Source organism: Syzygium oleosum, unplaced genomic scaffold, assembly GCF_021117445.2.
Source record: "Syzygium oleosum isolate NSW1041296 unplaced genomic scaffold, Sole_v2.1 Sole_v2.02, whole genome shotgun sequence".
NCBI lineage: Eukaryota > Viridiplantae > Streptophyta > Magnoliopsida > Myrtales > Myrtaceae > Syzygium > Syzygium oleosum.
The window spans coordinates 11,634,083-11,652,579 of record NW_026607486.1 but is presented as its reverse complement, the minus strand read 5'-3'; the positions used below and the strand labels follow the sequence as shown (position 1 = coordinate 11,652,579).

At 43.7% G+C, this 18,497-nt stretch overlaps 2 protein-coding genes across 2 annotated transcripts; one reads left to right on the top strand and one right to left on the bottom strand.

Annotated features, from left to right (window-relative positions):
• Positions 1 to 239: 239 nt before the first annotated feature.
• On the top strand, positions 240 to 5,669 carry LOC115681497 (SEC1 family transport protein SLY1). The gene is made up of 3 exons (XM_030605463.2): positions 240 to 474; positions 886 to 2,725; positions 5,298 to 5,669. The coding sequence occupies exons 1-2, from the start codon at positions 444 to 446 to the stop codon at positions 2,718 to 2,720; spliced, it is 1,866 nt and encodes a 621-aa protein (XP_030461323.1). The 5' UTR covers positions 240 to 443; the 3' UTR covers positions 2,721 to 2,725; positions 5,298 to 5,669.
• A 7,332-nt stretch (positions 5,670 to 13,001) lies between these two features.
• On the bottom strand, positions 13,002 to 15,190 carry LOC115681508 (uncharacterized). Its single transcript, XM_030605475.1, has 3 exons — positions 14,237 to 15,190; positions 13,689 to 14,129; positions 13,002 to 13,505 (listed from the first exon to the last, which is right to left on the bottom strand). Exons 1-3 carry the CDS (start codon positions 15,188 to 15,190, stop codon positions 13,002 to 13,004), a joined length of 1,899 nt encoding a protein of 632 aa, XP_030461335.1.
• Positions 15,191 to 18,497: the final 3,307 nt, after the last annotated feature.

Here is an 18,497-nt window from a genome sequence, read left to right as displayed (position 1 = left end):
ATTGCACATTAGGCTAAAGTTCATAAACCACATCAAACTAATTAAAAATTCAAGAACCGCATTACATATTGGGCCAAAATTCGTAAACCATTTGTGTCATTTTCGGAGGGTAATCAATACTCAACGGGCCAACTTTCACTTGGGCCGAAGAACTGGGCCGGACGGATCACTCGGCCCAAAATCAGGCCCAACCGATCGAGCCCATACAAAAGGCACGACGCGAATCAGTTCGCTCGTCATCTCGTCAACAACGTCTTCTCGTCGACGCTGTTCGTCCCAGATCGAGATCGAGGCCGAAGCTCGGAGAAGCGACCGCCGGACCGCCGGTGAATGATCTCCCGCGAGAATCGCCGCCCTCTCTTCTCCTCCGCCGTCTCCGCCGCGGACGGGCTTCTTGCCGTCGTTGCCGCGTGAAGCTCCAGCTCGCGCAGCTGCCGCCAGTCATGGCTCTCCACCTCCGCCAGAAGCAGACAGGTACGTCCCCCCGGTCCTTCGTTGTTTAGGCGTTTGTGCTCGATCTATCGATTTTCCGGTGGAAATGATGCTCTCTGAGCGAGATTAGGGGAAGAATTGACGGATTCGGGAGTTCCGTGGCAGTAGATCGGTGTAATGCCGCACTCGCTGGCCGGATCCGATTCGCTATTTTCTGTCGTGCGTACTTGCCTGTCCATCGATGTTTGTGATTAGGCGGAATTCTCGTTTTTTTTCATGTGTGCTGGTTTGAGCTGTCGATAGATTCTGAGTAGGAATTGAGGAGTCTTCATTGTTTATCCTGCGAAATGGACGTATCGGGGGAATGGAATGCTTGTGATTTGGTGTCTTGTTGGTTTTGCATTTTCCACGGGGGGACGAATCTGATTCGTAGTATTCTTTTTTGGCACGCAGAATGTATAGTTCGGATGTTAAACCTGAACCAACCTGTGAATCCATCGGGGACTGCGAACGAGGAAGTGTATAAGATCTTGATCTACGACAAGTTTTGCCAGAACATACTTTCCCCGTTGATCCACGTGAAGGATCTTAGGAAGCACGGCGTAACCCTCTATTTCCTCATCGATAAGGATCGGAAGCTAGTCCATGACGTACCCGCGGTGTATTTTGTCCAGGCGAGTCAAGTTAATATCCAGAGAATCGTCGCCGATGCTTCTCGCTCTTTATATGATAGTTTCCACCTCAATTTCTCGTCTTCGATACCACGGCCGCTTTTGGAGGATTTGGCTTCCGGGACGTTGAATTCGAACTCATTAGATCGGATCTCAAAGGTTCATGATCAGTACTTGGAGTTTGTGACATTGGAGGATGACTTGTTTTCTTTGGCCCAGAAGTCATGTCATGTTCAGTTGAATGACCCATCGGCCGGGGATCGGGAGATTGAAGAGATTATAGAGAGAATTGTTAGTGGGCTGTTCTGTGTTCTGGCCACACTTGTGGTCGTTCCCATAATTAGGTGCCCTCGTGGTGGACCTGCTGAGATGGTTGCCGTGGCACTTGATCAGAGGTTGAGGGATCATTTGTTGTCGAAGAACAATTTATTTACCGAGGGTGGAGGTTTTGCTAGCTCGTTTCAGCGTCCAATTTTGTGTTTATTTGATAGGAACTTTGAATTGTCGGTAGCTATACAGCATGATTTTAGGTATAGGCCACTTGTTCACGATGTTCTTGGGTTGAGGCTTAACAGGCTGAATGTTCAAGGTGAAAAGGGTGGAATGAAGTCATTTGAGTTGGACAGTTCAGATCCCTTTTGGGTGACCAATGGTTCACTAGAATTTCCTGAAGTTGCAGTTGAAATTGAGAACCAGTTGAACAAGTATAAGAAGGATGTGGATGAGGTAAATAAAAGAACTGGGGGAAGTGGAGGTGCTGAATTTGATGGAGCTGATTTGATCGGAAACACGAAGCATTTGATGAATGCTGTTAATTCCTTGCCTGAACTGACGGAGAGAAAGCAGGTGATTGATAAGCACACAAACATTGCGACAGTGTTGCTGGGTGAGATCAAGGAGAGATCACTCGATTCTTATACCAAAAAAGAGAATGACATGATGGTCAGAGGAGGCATTGATCGGGCTGAACTGCTGGGTGTGCTCAAAGGGAAAGGAACAAAGATGGACAAGCTACGATTTGCAATCATCTATCTTATTTCCTCAGAAACTATTAATCAGTTGGAAGTGGAATCAGTCGAAGCAGCACTTAAGGAATCAGAGGTTGATACTACTGCATTTCAATATGTAAAGAAGATCAAGTCACTAAATGTTTCCTTGGCATCAGCAAATTCTGCCAGCAGAAGCAACATTGTTGATTGGGCTGAGAAACTGTATGGGCAGTCTATAAGTGCAGTTACTGCAGGAGTGAAGAATCTGTTGTCTAGTGACCGGCAGCTGGTGATGGCAAGAACTGTGGAGGCCTTGATGGAGGGGAAACCGAATCCGGAAATTGATTCTTACCTTTTGCTTGATCCTCGTGCTCCTAAATCTGGTGCTGGGACAAGTAGCAGCCATCTGAAAGGTCCATTTAAGGAGGCTATAGTTTTCATGATTGGCGGTGGCAACTATGTGGAGTATGGAAGCTTGCAAGAACTTGCAAAACACCAGCAACCTGTCAAGCATGTGATTTATGGAACAACAGAGATTCTCACTGGAGTGGAATTTGTTGAGCAACTTACGGTTTTAGGACAGAAGATGGGATTGGGTAGTGTGGATGCTCCTTCCGTGTCCCATTAGTACAGGTTTGGTCATTACCCATTTCTTTTTACCTTGGGGTTTGATCTCATGCATGTTCCGCATTTGCCTAATGAACATCAGGAAAACTTTCGGATCTAGAACTTCAATTTTTCTGTGACAATGATGCTGACTGTTTATGGTCGAAATGATTTAAATCGAGAATTTACCACTTTCGTCTGAGTTTTCGTAGATTATTTTGTCAACACTTGATAGTGGTGTTATAAAAACCCTGAGGCCCAGAAGCCAGACTGGCCTGGGGCTTTTACCCAATTATAGCCTAAGAGATATATGATGTTTTGTCAATAATATGCATTCACCATCTGAATGTTTAGACTAAACAAGCAAAGACCAGCTAGTTATCTTGAACTGCAACTGACCTCGTTGTGTCAATTAGGAATCTGGCTGTTGTTCTTCCTGTATCAAGTTATTAGCTATAAAGGCACAAAATCAGTGATATACTATTGAGGATACAAATTTGGAGCAGGGGAAAGATGGAATATTTCTTGATCTGGATCAGCTTGCAGACCTGACTTTCATACTCTTGAATTTCTTCTTCTCCTTATTCTTCTTGTTGTTAGTGTTCATGTGACAAGCCAAGGCCCCAAAAGGATCACTATTGAAATACCACATCTAGAAGCCCATATACTCTGCAATTTAGGAAAGTACGGAATTGTGATGGCCATTTAGTTACCCCCTCCCTCTCTCTGTCTCCTCTCTCACCAAATTAAAAACAAAAACATGTAGCTTAGTCATAGTAATACCCTGTCAACTATACATGCATGGCCTGACCAAAAAAACAAAAAAAACTATACATGCATGCAGCCCTAGATTAAGATTATTCTATCCTGTATGCAAGCAATTCTCAAGTTCCCTCAAACTAGTCACTAGAGTAAATAAAACAGCGATTTGGTTGGTTGCTTGAACATTATAGAGGTACTAGTCCAATAAATTCCCAAATCGCACTTTTTTAATTGTGGGCCTAAAAATTTGAAAATACCTTTATGTCACTCCAACCTTGCATCTCTAAAAGTCAATGATGTAATTTAGTGTTTCTAAAACCGGATCGCAATTGGCTGATTCAAAAAAAAAAAAAAAAAGGGTTGAACCACTGGTCTCTGGTTCAGCACCCTACGCTGTTTGGACTTGGAACCAGTAAAAGAACGGATTTGACCCAGTTCAACTGTTTAAACCAATCTGCAGATATCTTAAAAGGAAAATCCTCCTTGGTGGTGGGAGGATTCGATTACTTGCCTCTGAAAATTCTCACACATGTTTTTTCTTTTTATTAGAACCAACTCTTTTCGTCCTCTGATAGCAAAGCATCTAAATAACTTTTTATAAAATTGGGGCCAATATGTGATAATGGAGACTAGAATCAACAACCCTATTTACCAATGCAGCTTTGTGATAAAAAAATGCATTATTTTATGTATATTAGCCCTTTACTCTAGAACGCCTTTTTAACTTAAATTGGATAGTTCAGTCAGTCTAGCAGTATAGACCAGTTGAGCCATGTACCACCAGCTGCGCCAGTTCTTACACCCATATGTTTTTAAAAACAATTGTAATACAAGCTAAACAATCCCCAACCAGTCTGCTGTTTCTCCAAATCAATCATCCATTCGTCCTTTGGATATCAATTGCTTACATGAGACTTCCATCATACATTCAAATGAACTTATATTGGGGGAGGTTGGGATGGCAGTGGCAGGGTTTGGGATGTATGACGATGTCCTTAACCCGTTTACTTTTTGAGAGGAAGTGCTAAAGCTGGCCCAAAGAAGTAATTGGGAATCTGAAACTCAGTTGATGTTGTATTTTTAAATATTCAAATAAAAGACATTAATACAAAAATCAATATAATTATTGCCTAAATAACAGGTGAATTCCTAGATATTAATGGTATTTTTAAATAATGAGTAGTATGAGTTGGTTTTTTGGGATACCGACCATCTGGATTCCAAACTTGGCCCGAAGTAAAACCCCATAGGGTTTTCTCTTCCCAAAATGCCATTATAATCCTATAGGAGGATTTGGCTGGGATTAGAACCCGAACTCAATGTGCTTCCATTCTTAGCACCTAGGGGTGGGGGAGACTGGATTTTGGGGTATTTGTGTTGTTGTGCAAGATGACAGACTGGGAAGGAGTGTGGCTGCCTGGTTCTTTATTTTGAACTTGATATTGTTTGACAAACACATGGTTTACATATGTTTTCCCAATGAAAGTAAGTTTCAGAAATAGCGGAACTTTTCTGGGTAGAGATGGTGTCATTCTAAGATGACTGCCTTCATTATAACAAGATGCTGGAATATTGTTCATGTATGCCTGTTTTAAGCTACATAGGATCCAATATTTGTTGACTGCTTTACTTGAAATGCAGTCAGGATTCCTCCTTTACCTAACAGGTTTGTGCAGCCACCAAAATTCTGAAAACAGATCAGCCAATGTCTTATCTCAAATCAGTTCTGTAAACGAACATCTTTCTTTCTTACTAGTCCCTTTGTGCTGAAATGGAAAACTGGAATGCAATTTCTCTTGGTAGTTTCACTCAGACATTTTCTCCTATATGTTTCCAGTTGTTGCTATATGACTAAAGTGTCAGCATCTCGACAGTTGATCTCCCTGGATGCAACCTTGGATCTGACGACCGTGACGGCAGAAACAAAGGCGAAAAATGTAATTGAAAGACTGGCGATTGGACAAGCAGATTTAAGGCTCGTCTTCAGCATGAAACTTGTCCAGGAAATAGCGGGTGGGCACCAAATAACTTCTTCAGCAATCCCAGAGTTCTGCCTCCTTGCTTCTCAAGATACTTGTATATCATTTTCTCTGTGTAGCTTGTTTTACTCAATACGCAGGCATTTATTGTGGAACAAAGCAAACATCTGGCATCCCTTAGGTACTCACGAGATTTGCGCTTATCGAACACCTTTTGTTGTTTGTGAGTACATCGTTACATGTTTCTCCAGTTTTGGTACCCGACAAGGGTTTACGACTTCATTATCCGTTGAATGTGGCAAACGTTTGCCTTCAAAAGACATGTTTAACTTTCGACCAACACATGTTTAACTTTACGGTTTTAGGATACGAGTTTTTCCTTTCAAATCAGATAGAGAGTGCTGATGATGTGCCATTTAACACTGTGAGCATCTTGTCAGCCATCGCATGAGCACTTGACAGTCTCACTAGTTGAGTACGCTAATTCTCGAATTTGTGCCTACGACACTTCATGACATCAGGGTGGGACTAGGCATGTTCCTTGTGCCCACGACTAATTCTCGAATTTGGAATTTCTCACGAGGGCAATTTTATCATTGAATTCTGAGTCTGACCTTGAATTTTCATAATTGCAGTTGGAAAATTGTTGCAAAGATGTTGATAATTTGCTGCTGCTAATGCCGCCAAAGAAACTCCCTCTTTGAAACAGGGGGAAAAGCAAAATTATTTGTCTACTTTTGATTTTAGGCTTGGCTCATGGAAGGTCTGTAATGCGAAGAAACAAGGACTTAAAGCTATCTTGTTTGTTTTTGCGCCAAACTCTATCTGTTGTTATATATAACATGGCACGGGAATGGAAAAATGAAATTCTACAAGATATTTCGGAAATGGCGATAACTACATTTGGTAATTTATTTGGTACTTCAATTAAGAATAGTTATAGATATAAATCGATTATATATATCTCAAATTTGGTTCGTTTCGAAATAATTTTTGACAGACAATAGTCCCAAAAAATTGTGCATTGGTATTTACTTGTTAGACAATATTTTATAACTCCAAACACTTAATGCTTAAAAGAAATGCACTACAGCGCTAAAATTTATGGTCGTGTAGACACCGCATTGAAACGTCTGCGATGTTCAATGCAAATTTCTTTTTTGGTGTAAAACTTGCTATTTAAGTCGAATTTTGGAAACAAGAAAAGTCTATTGCTCATTTGAAGTTGAAGTTTTAGTAGTACAAGGCGTTGCTTTTGCTGAACAAAGAAAATTCAATTGGGCAACTTGAAGAAGCCCCCTAAACATTGATGACATCTTCCTTAAATATGCACGAAAATTTCAGATGACGTGCAATAATTCAAACAGTCAAAATAGAAATACGCTTCAAGAGTGGGTGTTGGTTTCATTGTTCTTGCACAGGCTGGTCATATGAGAAGAGCCGCAAACTTGAAGAAAAGAATGAGGGTTGTTTCACTATGTGTTGTGACACTGCCTTTACGGGGGAAAATTGTCCAAAAAAGTCTTAAACCTATTGCATTTTGGCTAATTCAATCTTAAACCTTTCAATTTTGCCAATTTAGTCCTAAATCTTTTGTATTAGTGCCAATTTAGTTTATCCGGCCAATTTTGGCTAGCCGGTGCTAACATGGACGCCGTTCGGTCAACGTTGATGTGATAATTTTTAAATATTTTTTTCGAATTTTTTTATTAATTTTTTCCTTTTTTTTTCACCTTCTTCCCTTTGGCCGGCCTCTGGCGAAGCTCACCCCCGCCGGCCACTGGCAAGGCTTGGCCTCGCCCAAATTTGGCAAGGTCGAGCCTCTCCTAGCCTTGGCGAGGCCAACCTCGCCGTCGCTGGGTCTCCCTTGCCGGCTGTCGCGACCTACCTGAACCGGCCCCACCACCTAGGTGGTTTGGCTAATGGATTACTAAGTTAAACCTTGCTCGAGCTCTCCCAAGCCCATACCAATTCGTGACTTAGGTTTAAGTTGTTACCATGCAAATCAATTTAATCTAGGAGTCGCCACTAATCAGTTTGTGGTAGGTCGATTAGGCACCCAAGTAAAGCATGGGAGAAGTGCTTCACTTCTACGAACCAGAGATTCGATGGGTACGGGGACTTGATTACATTAATTGACCAATTAGTGCCCTTTCGGTACCTGACCTTGTTCAATTATCACCTAACGTGTTCTCACTAACTGGGAGTCTCAAAATTCCATCCCTAATCAAGCTAAGGGAAGCAACCGTCAATAGCTGAACCTAACACGAATGGTCAATCACGTTTAAGGTTAAATTAAACACGCAATTTAAAGTGCGTGAACCAAATAACGTGCAATCAAACATGACTCTAATCACACAATAGGGCAAGAAAAACCAACTCCAAAGTCCAAATAATTTTTTTGATATTTCGAAATTTTTTTAATTTTTTTAAATAATTTTTTTAATTTTAAAATAATAAAATAATATTAAAAATAATATAAAACGGATCCGGGTCGGATCTCCACATCCGACCCGGATCGAGACTGACCCGGGCGCGCCGGCCCGGGTCCACGACCGGGTCGGACTCATTCATTGAGCCCGGTCTGGCAAATTAAAAAAGAAAAGGGCCTAGCCCGAAATTTTTAAAAAAAAAGAAAGCCCATGGCCCAACAAGAAATTGAAATTTCAAAATTTTAAAAAAAATCGGCCCACAACCTATTTCGGCCCAACTACGAAATAGCCCAAAATCTAATAAACACTCTAAAGCCCATACACCAAATAAAACCCTACCCGGTTAGACCCGCGAACCCGACCCAGACGTGAGCTGCCGACCCGGCTCACTTGAAACCCTAGTACCCGCGACCCGGCTCCCGACCCGACATGCGGCCGCTGCTCCAGCTTGGAGCTCGCGCTCGGCCTTCATGACTGGGATCGCGTCCGGCCACCACCCGAACATTGGCCGCCGCTCCATCTTCGTCGGCCGGCTCGACTGCCAGCTCCTCACCCGTCTGCGTTGCTGCCGTGGTGACCGGGGACCGACCGGGACCGTCCAAGCCCCGACGAGGGGCTGGCCGATCATAGGTCAACCAGATCCCGGCGAGGGACTGGTTCTCGCCGTCTGCGTCACCACCCCGACGAGGGGTGGCGGGCAACCTCCGCCCGCGTCACCACCACGGCGACTAGCGCCCGACCGAGATCGTCCAAGCCCCGACGGGGAGCTAGCCGGCCACGGATCAACCAGATCCGGGCGAGGAACTGGCTAAACCGAGCTCCGCACTCGTGTCGCCTCTCCGCGGACCTCCCTCGTTCGTCGGAAAAGAAACGAAAACGACTCCGCCGACTGAAAGCCGGCTGCAACCCAGCCAAGACACCACAAATGAAGAAAAAAAAAATAGCCAAGGCTCCGGAATGCATCGTACACCAAGGATAGGAAACCGGATCTCATTTATGCACAACATCGAACGGTTGGAGCGCGCGACGAAAACGGGATATTTTAGATTCGATCAAGGTTCCAAACGGACCGAAAACCCCGACACCAGATGCACGGAGAAGCAAGAGCAAGCATGAGGCGTCACGGGCCGGAACTCGCGCGAGCCGGACGGCCACGAGCTCCGGCCAGTGAGCCCCAAAAATAGAGTACACAGACCAGAACGGGGGAGGGAGAGGTGGCCGTTTGCGGCGCTCACTATCCGGCTCGGCGGCGACGAACGTTGGCGAACGTAATAGATCGGACACCGTCCGGTTGCCTCGTACGCCTTGGAGCTAGAATCCTCGGGAAATCGACCCCGAGTCGAACCAAACCAAAACAAAACCCGGTGAGCGCTCGGGACTGGGACCTACCGCGTGAAATGAGGTGCGCCGGAGCTTCGCTAGCCATGGCTGAGGCGCGGTGGTCGTCGACGGGAGACCGTTCGACCTCATATCTCACTCTCCAACGCTCTCGGCCTCACTTTCTCTCCGGATCTCTCTCTCTGTGTCTCTCGGCCTCTCTCTCCGTTCCGGATTTAAGGACGGCCAGTGTCGCGGAGCCGGTCAACAGGCGCGCATGGCCCCTGCCACCGCGTTGTCGGCTTGGCCCCGACCCGTGGATCACGCCGGGCGATGCGCGGCGGTCCTGGCCTCTGTTCTGGCTTCTGCGTTCTGTCGAATTGTTCCTCCCCCATACGCCTCGAAGGTTGACCGGGGGGAAGATGAACGGGGCGTGGGGGCAATTTGAGGGAAAAGGGGCTGGCCCGCGTGGTAATATAAAAAGAGAGGAAAAGATAAAACCAAATAAATAAATAAATGGGCTGCACGAAAAATAAAAAGAAGGGGAGAGACAAAGAATGGGCCGACGGGCCTAGCCCGGAAAAACACTTCTTTTTTTTTACCTGAATATGTCCTAATAGGCCCTATTAATGTAAATGTGCCTAATGTCTATATGCCATGTAATTTAATGAAAATATTTTTTGTTTAATGGGCCTAGCCCGGAAAAACACTTCTTTTTTTTTATGCGATAAAACCCTAAATGATTGAGCAAAATTTAGGTGTCAACAGCTGCCCCTCTTTGAAGGGGAGCTCGAAGAGGTTCCTTTCAAAGATAAGAGACACTTAAATTTTGTTCATAGAGGGCATGGAAGATGCATGAGAGATGATTGATTTTTTTTTTTTGATTTTTAAGGGGACAAAACTAAAATGACGTTTAGGGACTAAAACCCTGTAAACGTCGGGAATTCCACCTAGGGATTAAAACCCTATGAGCAACTAAGATCCCGTCTAGGGACTAAAACCCTATGAACGGCAATAGGAACGGCGCCTTGAAGGAAAGGCAAGAGACTAAAACCCTATGAACGTTGAAGATTCCGCCTAGGGGCTAAAACTCTATGAACAACGAAGGGACAAAAACCCAGAAAGTACGCATAGGGACTAAAACCCTATGAACGTCAAAGATTCCGCCTAGGGGCTAAAACCCTATGAACGACGAAGGGACTAAAACCTAGAAAGTACGCCTAGGGACTAAAACCCTATGAACGTCAAAGATTCCGTCTAGGGGCTAAAACCCTATTGAACGGCAAAGGGAATAAAACCCAGAAGGAACAATATTTCCTATCAAAATGCGAAGAATCTCCACAATGAACAGGTCAAGAGGGACATTACGAGCCATAGTAATGCTCCATGTAGAAAAAGTGTTTCAAGCAACTGTTGAAGCTCGATGCATGTCGATTTCACCGGGAAAATTTGCCGTAATGCAATGATTCTGGACTGTTAAAGCTCACCACACTTGTCGATTCGCAAACTACCGAAGTGGTCACTGCACAAAATGTGTCTTAACGAACTCACTGATAGCAAAAAACATCATTACTCAGAGAGCGTTGATTGTACAAGTAATTCAAACTGATTTTGATTGTCCAGCAAACATTCAGCATCGTTCAATATCACAAAATTGCCATCAGGCTTAGAGAACGTCATTAATCATTAAACTCCCTTAGAAGACAAATCTTTATCAAAAAGGACCTTGGTCCATGAAGAGGGCTTGTTAAGTATGCCAAACAAGAGCTTTTTAGTCGGAAAGGACTTTTCACATATCCTCAAGAAGGCTGTTTGATCCCATCCATTAGTGTGGGAAGTAGACATGATCTCTCCATATACCTCACATTACCAGTGTCGAAAGTTTCGAGAATCATTCGCAATAAGTACGCATTGACCAATTCAAGAGGTTTTTTTTAAAGGACTGTAAAGTAGAGTTGGTCATGGTTTCAACAAAGGATAAACATTATCAGCCAGGAAATGAAATAATCGTCACTCAGCATCTCCGCTAGGTTTACAAGTCAAGAAGCCTTGAGACAAGATAAGATAACATTGCCCCCACTTCTTCAAGCGATAGCTTCTTTGGGAATCCAAATTTCTGCTTAGACCATCCCAATCCGAAGAGACTTTGGAGAAGGTTATAACATTGGTTTGGGTAAAGGCTCGAAAGGCTTAGAAATTTTCAAAAGGGATTCAAAGGTTGGTGATCACCATGGCATCATTACCATATCATCCAATCTTGTCGAAGGCATTCGACTTTTGAAATCCAACTTGTCTCGAAAGTCCATTGGCTAATCGTTCCAATACAAGGGCTCTGCTCTTTTTCTAATGACTTTTGCATTGGCAATAATCACCTTTTTTTTTTTGCATTGGCCTTACTTTTACCAGGCACACTGCTTTTTTATGCCTCTGGCTTTCGTTTGCTCATTTGAACTTTTTAAGCTCTCAGGACTTTCGAGTTTTTTATTATTATTATTATTATTATTATTATTATTATTATTATTATTATTATTATTATTATTATTATTATTATTATGCGTTGTCGCACGAGCGCCAATTGCTGTGGAAAATCATGTGCCTTGCCCCAGTGTGGGGAAATAATTGCCACTCGGGCTTTTGAAATGAATGTTCAGGCTCAACTTGGCTAAACAAAGGGTATGAGTGTTTTGGTAGAGGAAGAAATGCTCTTCTTCATTTTGGGACGCTTCGAGCTTTTATAAGGACTCGTTTGAAGTTACCACCAAAGAGCAAAGAAATTTTTCTCATCTTTTCCTCTGAAGAATGTCAACCAAAATCTCCAAATTTGCCCCATTGTGGGGTGGTTCTTGATAGGGGTATTTTGTAGAAATTCTTCACATGTGAAGGCTCGAAGGGGCTTAACTATGATTACCTGTAGTGTGTAGGATGGATGAAAGAAATGCCTCTTTTCATTTTGATCTATGTACTATTTGCGAATGAATCTCTCGTCCTAAAACACGATTTTTTTTGCAATCAACTCACAAAGTGTTTATAGGACGTGTTTGGGAATGGTTCGCCTTTCTTCATTCTAAGTGCTTCTCGCTTGGCATGATTAACATATTTCCTCTTGTTTTGCCAAGATCACCTGAGTTGATTGATCTCCATAGGGAATTTTGATTGAAAATGAATGTTCCACTAAGCATCAAGATAACTTTGGACAAGGATGATATTAAAATTTTTGTGAAAAGTTTATTTTCAGAATTTCTACTTTTATGCTTGTTTTTCTCAAACCTGCCAAAAACCCCTTTTTTTTTTCAAAGCAAATTTTCCATTCAACCTTCTTTTGACATTAAGAAAAAGGGTACTTACCTACGGTTTAGTGACTTGGTAACCCCCTCCTTCGCATTTGGCTTGTTGGATACTTGCCAAGACAGTTCAGTCGTTTGTGGATCAATTTGCGGATTATTTGGGACCTACAAAGTAAACATGTGTGCATGTATGCATGATATGCATGATGTGAATAACCTACAGTGATTCGGATTGCATCGAAAATGGCTCTCGGTTCTCGGATTTCATTCAAAGAAAATACTTTTTCACCGAATCAGCATTTACAAGCTTTGGCAACTCTTGGCCATCCATTTCTACAAGAATTAAGGCACCCCCAGGTAGAACCTTTCTAACAACATACGGGCCATCATAATTTGGGGCGAACTTTCCACCTAATTCCGGCGTGAGAGACAACACTCTCCTTAGCACGAGATCTCCGGCTTCAAAATATCGAGGTCGGACCTTGCGATTGAAGGACTTTGCAACTCGCTTTTGGTAGCATTGACCATGTCATAAAGCCTTTAGTCTCTTCTCATCGATCATGTTCAACTGATCCCATCTCTGTTGAGTCCACTCTTCCTCATAGAGCTCAGCTTGTGAGAGAATCTTTAATGAAGGGATTTCGACTTCCACGGGTAAGACTGCTTCCATACTATAAACGAGCGAGAAAGGAGTCGCCCCTGTCGAAGTGCGGATCGAAGTTCGGTATGCCATCAACGCATAAGGCAGCCGTTCATGCCAGTCTCGATAGTTGTCGGCAGTTTTTGACAAGATCTTCTTTATGTTCTTATTGGCTGCCTCCACAGCTCCATTCATTTGTGGACGATAAGGTGAGGAGTTCAAGTGACGGATATGAAACTCGTCAAGTAAGCCATCTACAACCTTGTTGTTCAGATTTGAGCCGTTATCAGTAATGATCACCTCCGGGACTCCATAGCGAGCGATGATGTCACGGCGAATAAACTTGGCCACATTCTTGGCGGTAACATTGGCATATGAGTTCGCCTCGATCCACTTGGTGAAGTAATCGATGGCTACCAAGATGAAGCGATGTCCATTGGAAGCCTTAGGATTAATTGGCCTAATCATGTCGATCCCCCACATTGAGAAGGGCCATGGCTCAGACATTTAGCGCAATTCATTCGGGGGTACGTTTATTTTATCGGCATAGATTTGGCACCGATGGCAATAACGAACATGCCGAATATAGTCAGCTTCCATAGCCATCCAGAAGTAACCCAGTCTCATGATTTTTCTGGCCAAAAGATGACCGTTCATGTGCGAACCGTATTCGCCCTCATGTATTTCTCTCATCAACCGATTAGCTTCTTTGGCATCAACGCATTTCAACAAAATTGAGTCAAAGGACCTCTTGTAAAGAGCATTGCCACTGATGAAGAATTTCGACGCTAACTTCCTTATGTGCTTATGATCCGCTAGCTCACTCCCATGAGGGTATTCACCCTTTTGAAGATAGTTCATGATGTCGTGATACCACGGCTTCTCATTAGGTTCATCCGCGATTGCCGAACAGTAAGCCAGACATGTCAGTATTTCGATCTTCAGTGGCTCGATGTCTAACCCTTCCATGACTTGTAGCATTGATGACAATGTGGCCAGGGCGTCGGCGAACTGATTCTGCGCTCGGGGTAAATACTCAAAAGAAATCTACTCAAATTCCTTTATTAATTCCTCAAGGAATTCATGGTAAGGGATCAATTTGGGGTCACGAATTCGCCATTGACCTCTGTCTGAAGAATGATGAGGGCGGAATCGCCGTAAACCTGTAGCTTCCTAACTTTCATGTTGACGGCCAATTGCAATCCCAGTATGCAAGCCTCGTATTCTGAGATATTGTTGGTACAAGGGAATACCAACTTGGCGGCCACAAGGTGGTGCTGACCTGTCGGGGAGATAAGGACTGCCCCAGTCCCGGAACCAGCCAGGTTAACGACACCATCGAAGTACATAGTCCACTTATCGCTCACTATTTCCGAAATGCGCTCTTCTATAGGATCTGACTGATCATGATCTTCCGACCTTTCAAAGTTTTTTGCCAACATGTCAGCTATAGCTCTTCCCTTGACGGATTTCTGCGCCATGCTGTGGACGTCGAATTCGGATACCAGAACTTGCCACTTTGCTAACTTTCCGACCAACGCAGGTTTTTCCAGCAAATATTTGATGGGATCATTCTCAGTTACAAGCAGAATCCGATGATGGAGTGTGTATTGGCGTAAGTGGTGTAATACCCACACGAAAGCCACACACGTTTTTTCAACTTCGGGGTAATTTATTTTGGATGAAGTAAACTTCTTACTGAGATAGTATATCACACATTCTTTGTCATCACTTGGTCTCTTTTGAGCTAGCAAGGCTCCCAAAGATTCATCATGAATAGTCAAATAGAGTATCAATGGCACTCTAGGGACAACTGGCACTAGAACCGGCGGATGAGAGAGGTATTGTTTTATTTCCTCAAAGGCCCTTTGACAGTCGGTATCCCACTCGACTTTGGCATTCTTTTTCAGGAGCTTGAAGAAAGGTTTAGCCGTCTCAGACAATTGAGAAATAAATCTCACCACATAGTTCAGTCTTCCTAGCAAACTTTGAACCTCTTTGACAGTTGAAGGAGGCTTCAAATCACAAATGGCCTTAACCTTCGACGGGTTAATTTCAATGCCTCGACTACTGACCATGAACCCCAGTAATTTCCCAGACTTTGCCCCAAACACACATTTGACGGGGTTAAGTCTTAGCTTGAACTTTCGGAGTCAGTCAAACAATTTTCGCAACATCTCGATGTGGTCCTCTCCATATTTGGATTTGGCAATCATGTCGTCTACATAGACCTCCACCTCCTTATGCATCATGTCATGGAACAGGGTGACCATTGCCCTTTGGTACGTTGCCCCGAAGTTCTTTAAGCCAAAAGGCATTACCTTGTAACAAAAGGTCCCACGTGGGGTAATGAAGGAGGTCTTACTTTTATCTTCCTCTTTCATCCGAATTTGATTGTAACCAGAAAATCCATCCATAAAAGAGAATAACTCAAATCCCGCGGTGCTGTCGACCAACACATCGATGTGAGGCAGTGGGAAGTCATCTTTTGGACTTGCTCGATTCAGATCGCGGTAGTCAATACAAATCCTGACCCGACTAACCTTTTTCATGACAGGGACTACATTGGCGATCCAATTAGAATAGTGCGACACTTCTATGAAACCCACTTTCAACAACTTCATGACTTCTTCTTCGATTTTCTTGGATAATTCGGGTTTTGTTCTTCTGAGCCTTTGTTTCTTTGGCGGGATACTTGGATCAGTTGGTAGAGCATGCTCTACAATTTCCCTGTCTAACCCTAGCATATCCGCGTACGACCATGCGAACACATCTTGGTATTCTTTAAAGAGGTCGACCATCCTTCTAGCCTTGATTTCAGAAAGGCCAGCTCCGATCTTGATCTCTCGAACATTCTCCGTATCACCCAGATTTATTGTGATTGTAGGCTCTGCGGTCAACGACTTAGACTCCTCGTGCTGAATCCAATCTTGTTCGATGTTTCTCTGATCACAGTCATCCTCGTCATCATCGGACCCAAAGGAATTTTCGTCAAGCAAATCTGACTCACATATCCACCTATCATGATTATGTGAAATGTTATGCCTGAGATGCCACAAATAAGGTTAGTAATTAAATTAGCAAATGTTATTGCAACTAATGATATGCATGTGTTTTGAAATCATTTTGAAAGAGTTTTTTGAAAATGAGGGATCCGTCCTCATATCCTTGGACGTTCCTATACGCAAATGATTTTGGAAACTAGAAAGCGTGCGGAAGTCCAGGCCTCAAAGCATCATCATCAGTCTGGTTTGGGTACTTCCTCATGTCCTTAATATAACATGATCATGATTTCATTAACAAGATGAGGCCGTTTACATGACTCGAGGTCTTGGACTGACGGCTCGCAGTCCAAGACTTTGATTACAAAGAGAAACAACACCCAAACCTAAATAGACTTCCCATGAAAGGGATGAACATAGACTTAAACAAGACGAAACAGGAAAGAAAAGCAGCATCCCTACTCAAAAGGGTTGGCGGTGGTAGTAGAGGGCTCGGCCTCTTCATTTTCCATGATAGCGCAGGCAAACTCTCTCTCGAATAAATCAACTAGGCCAAGAACGGCCTCCTCTTCCTGCAGCAGCTTGGGTGGACCCGGGAATATCTCTTTCAATTCCGGAAGAAGTAAGCCCTTCCGACCTTCTCCTAACCCAAATAAACTCGCTCGACCTCCGCAACTTCCATGATTAGCTAGGCCTCCGTAGTCACCACGATCTTTATTGCTTCCTTGGCCACCATAATTAGTATGGCCTCCACGACCACCACGGCCCCCATGTTGACCTCGACCTCCGAAACTATCTCGTCCTCCATGGTTATCTCGGCCACCAGAATCGCCGTCATGATAACCTAGGCCTGTCCTTTTGCGCCACTTGGAGACCTGAAGGGGTTCTTTGATATCTTGGCCATGCAGTCCCAGGCCGGTTCCGGGGACATGACTATTTTTGAGCAACACCTTGCTCGACATGATTGAAGGCTTAGCCATTTCTAGGTCTCGCATGATGGTTCCAACGGGCACATGGACCATCGAGACTAGCTCCAAAGTTTGATAACTTGATTCAGCCTTGTTCTCGGGTTCTACGTATGGGATCACGGTGTCGTGAAAGACCTTAAAATCAGTTTCTCCATGAACAGTTACCAGCTTCCCATCCACGATGAATTTGACCTTTTGGTGCAGGCTCGAGGGTACGGCTCCGGCGGTGTGTATCCAAGGTCATCCCAATAGAAAATTGAAGGCACTAGGAATATCTAGGACTTGGAAGCTGACCAGAAAAATGACTGGACTAATTAGCAGTTCAAGCTCAACCTCACCAATTACTTCCTTCTTCATACTGTCAAAAGCACGAGTGGTAGATTTAGATACCAAAATTTTCTCTTCATTCACCTCCAAACGACGAAGGGTGGCAAGTGGGCAAATGTTTAATGCAGACCCATTGTCAATTAGCACTCTCGCCACCATTCTGTCTCGACACTTAACCGAGATAAGTAGCGCCTTGGTATGGTTGCGGCCTTCCGGAGGAAAATCTTCATCGGCGAAAGAAATCTAATCTTTCAGCAAGATGGACCCAATAAACTCCTCCAACTGGGTGTCATTGATAGTTTCAGGAACGTGCACTTCATGTAGAACCTTGAGTAGTGCGTTTTTATGTTTTTCGGAGGATTTGAAAAGATCTAGAAGTGATATCTGGGCCGGCATCTTCCTCAATTGATTGACAACATCAAATTTGCTAGTCTTAATAATTGCTAAAAACTGTTCGACCTCTTCATTTGAAACAGCCCTTTTCTCAACCATCTTGGTGGGATCATAACATCGACCAGAGCGAGTGACAGCATCGATTTCGTTCACCTTGTAACTCCAAGGGACCGCCTTAGCATCGTAACTAGGGGTCATTTCCACTATTATGTCTTCTTCATCCTCGGGTGGGAGTTCAATCGCCATCGGTTCCACGTCATAATCCTTGATTTCTAGTGTAGCAAACTCTTCGGACATAAGATCAATGACTACATGCTCAACATCTCGTTCATCGAGATCTGATAGATCTTCTTCGACTAATAGGTCGATGACCACGGGGGTAATCATGTTGACCATCTCCTCCTCAGGCTCAAGTAGATCGTCCATACCTCCCCATCCATCGGGAACAACATCTTTGGGATCGATGAAGAAACTTGGTGGAGGTGAATACTTTACAAAATAGTCGAATTTGCTGCTAGGTTGACCTAGTGTATCAACCACTTCCGTATTCTCGTGAGCGAGCTTTATGAACTCATGGTTCCAATCGACATTGTTAGCTTGATGCTGAAGATTGTCATATGAATTCTCTCCTTCACTGTCGGTCATAATTAGGCTCTCCGACACACCCTCATTAGTCGGCTCGTTAGTTTCTGTAG

Excerpts from the sequence above, each read along its gene's own strand:
- LOC115681497 (XM_030605463.2), top strand. The coding sequence starts at position 444 with ATGGCTCTCCACCTCCGCCAGAAGCAGACAG. Across the intron at positions 475-885 it reads CCTCCGCCAGAAGCAGACAG|AATGTATAGTTCGGATGTTA; the intron begins GTACGTCCCCCC and ends TTTGGCACGCAG.
- LOC115681508 (XM_030605475.1), bottom strand. The coding sequence starts at position 15,190 with ATGGTCAGTAGTCGAGGCATTGAAATTAACCCGTCGAAGGTTAAGGCC. Across the intron at positions 14,130-14,236 it reads TCATCATTCTTCAGACAGAG|AATCAGTTCGCCGACGCCCT; the intron begins GTCAATGGCGAA and ends CCCCGAGCGCAG. Across the intron at positions 13,506-13,688 it reads AAGCTGACTATATTCGGCAT|TGGATCGAGGCGAACTCATA; the intron begins GTTCGTTATTGC and ends TACTTCACCAAG.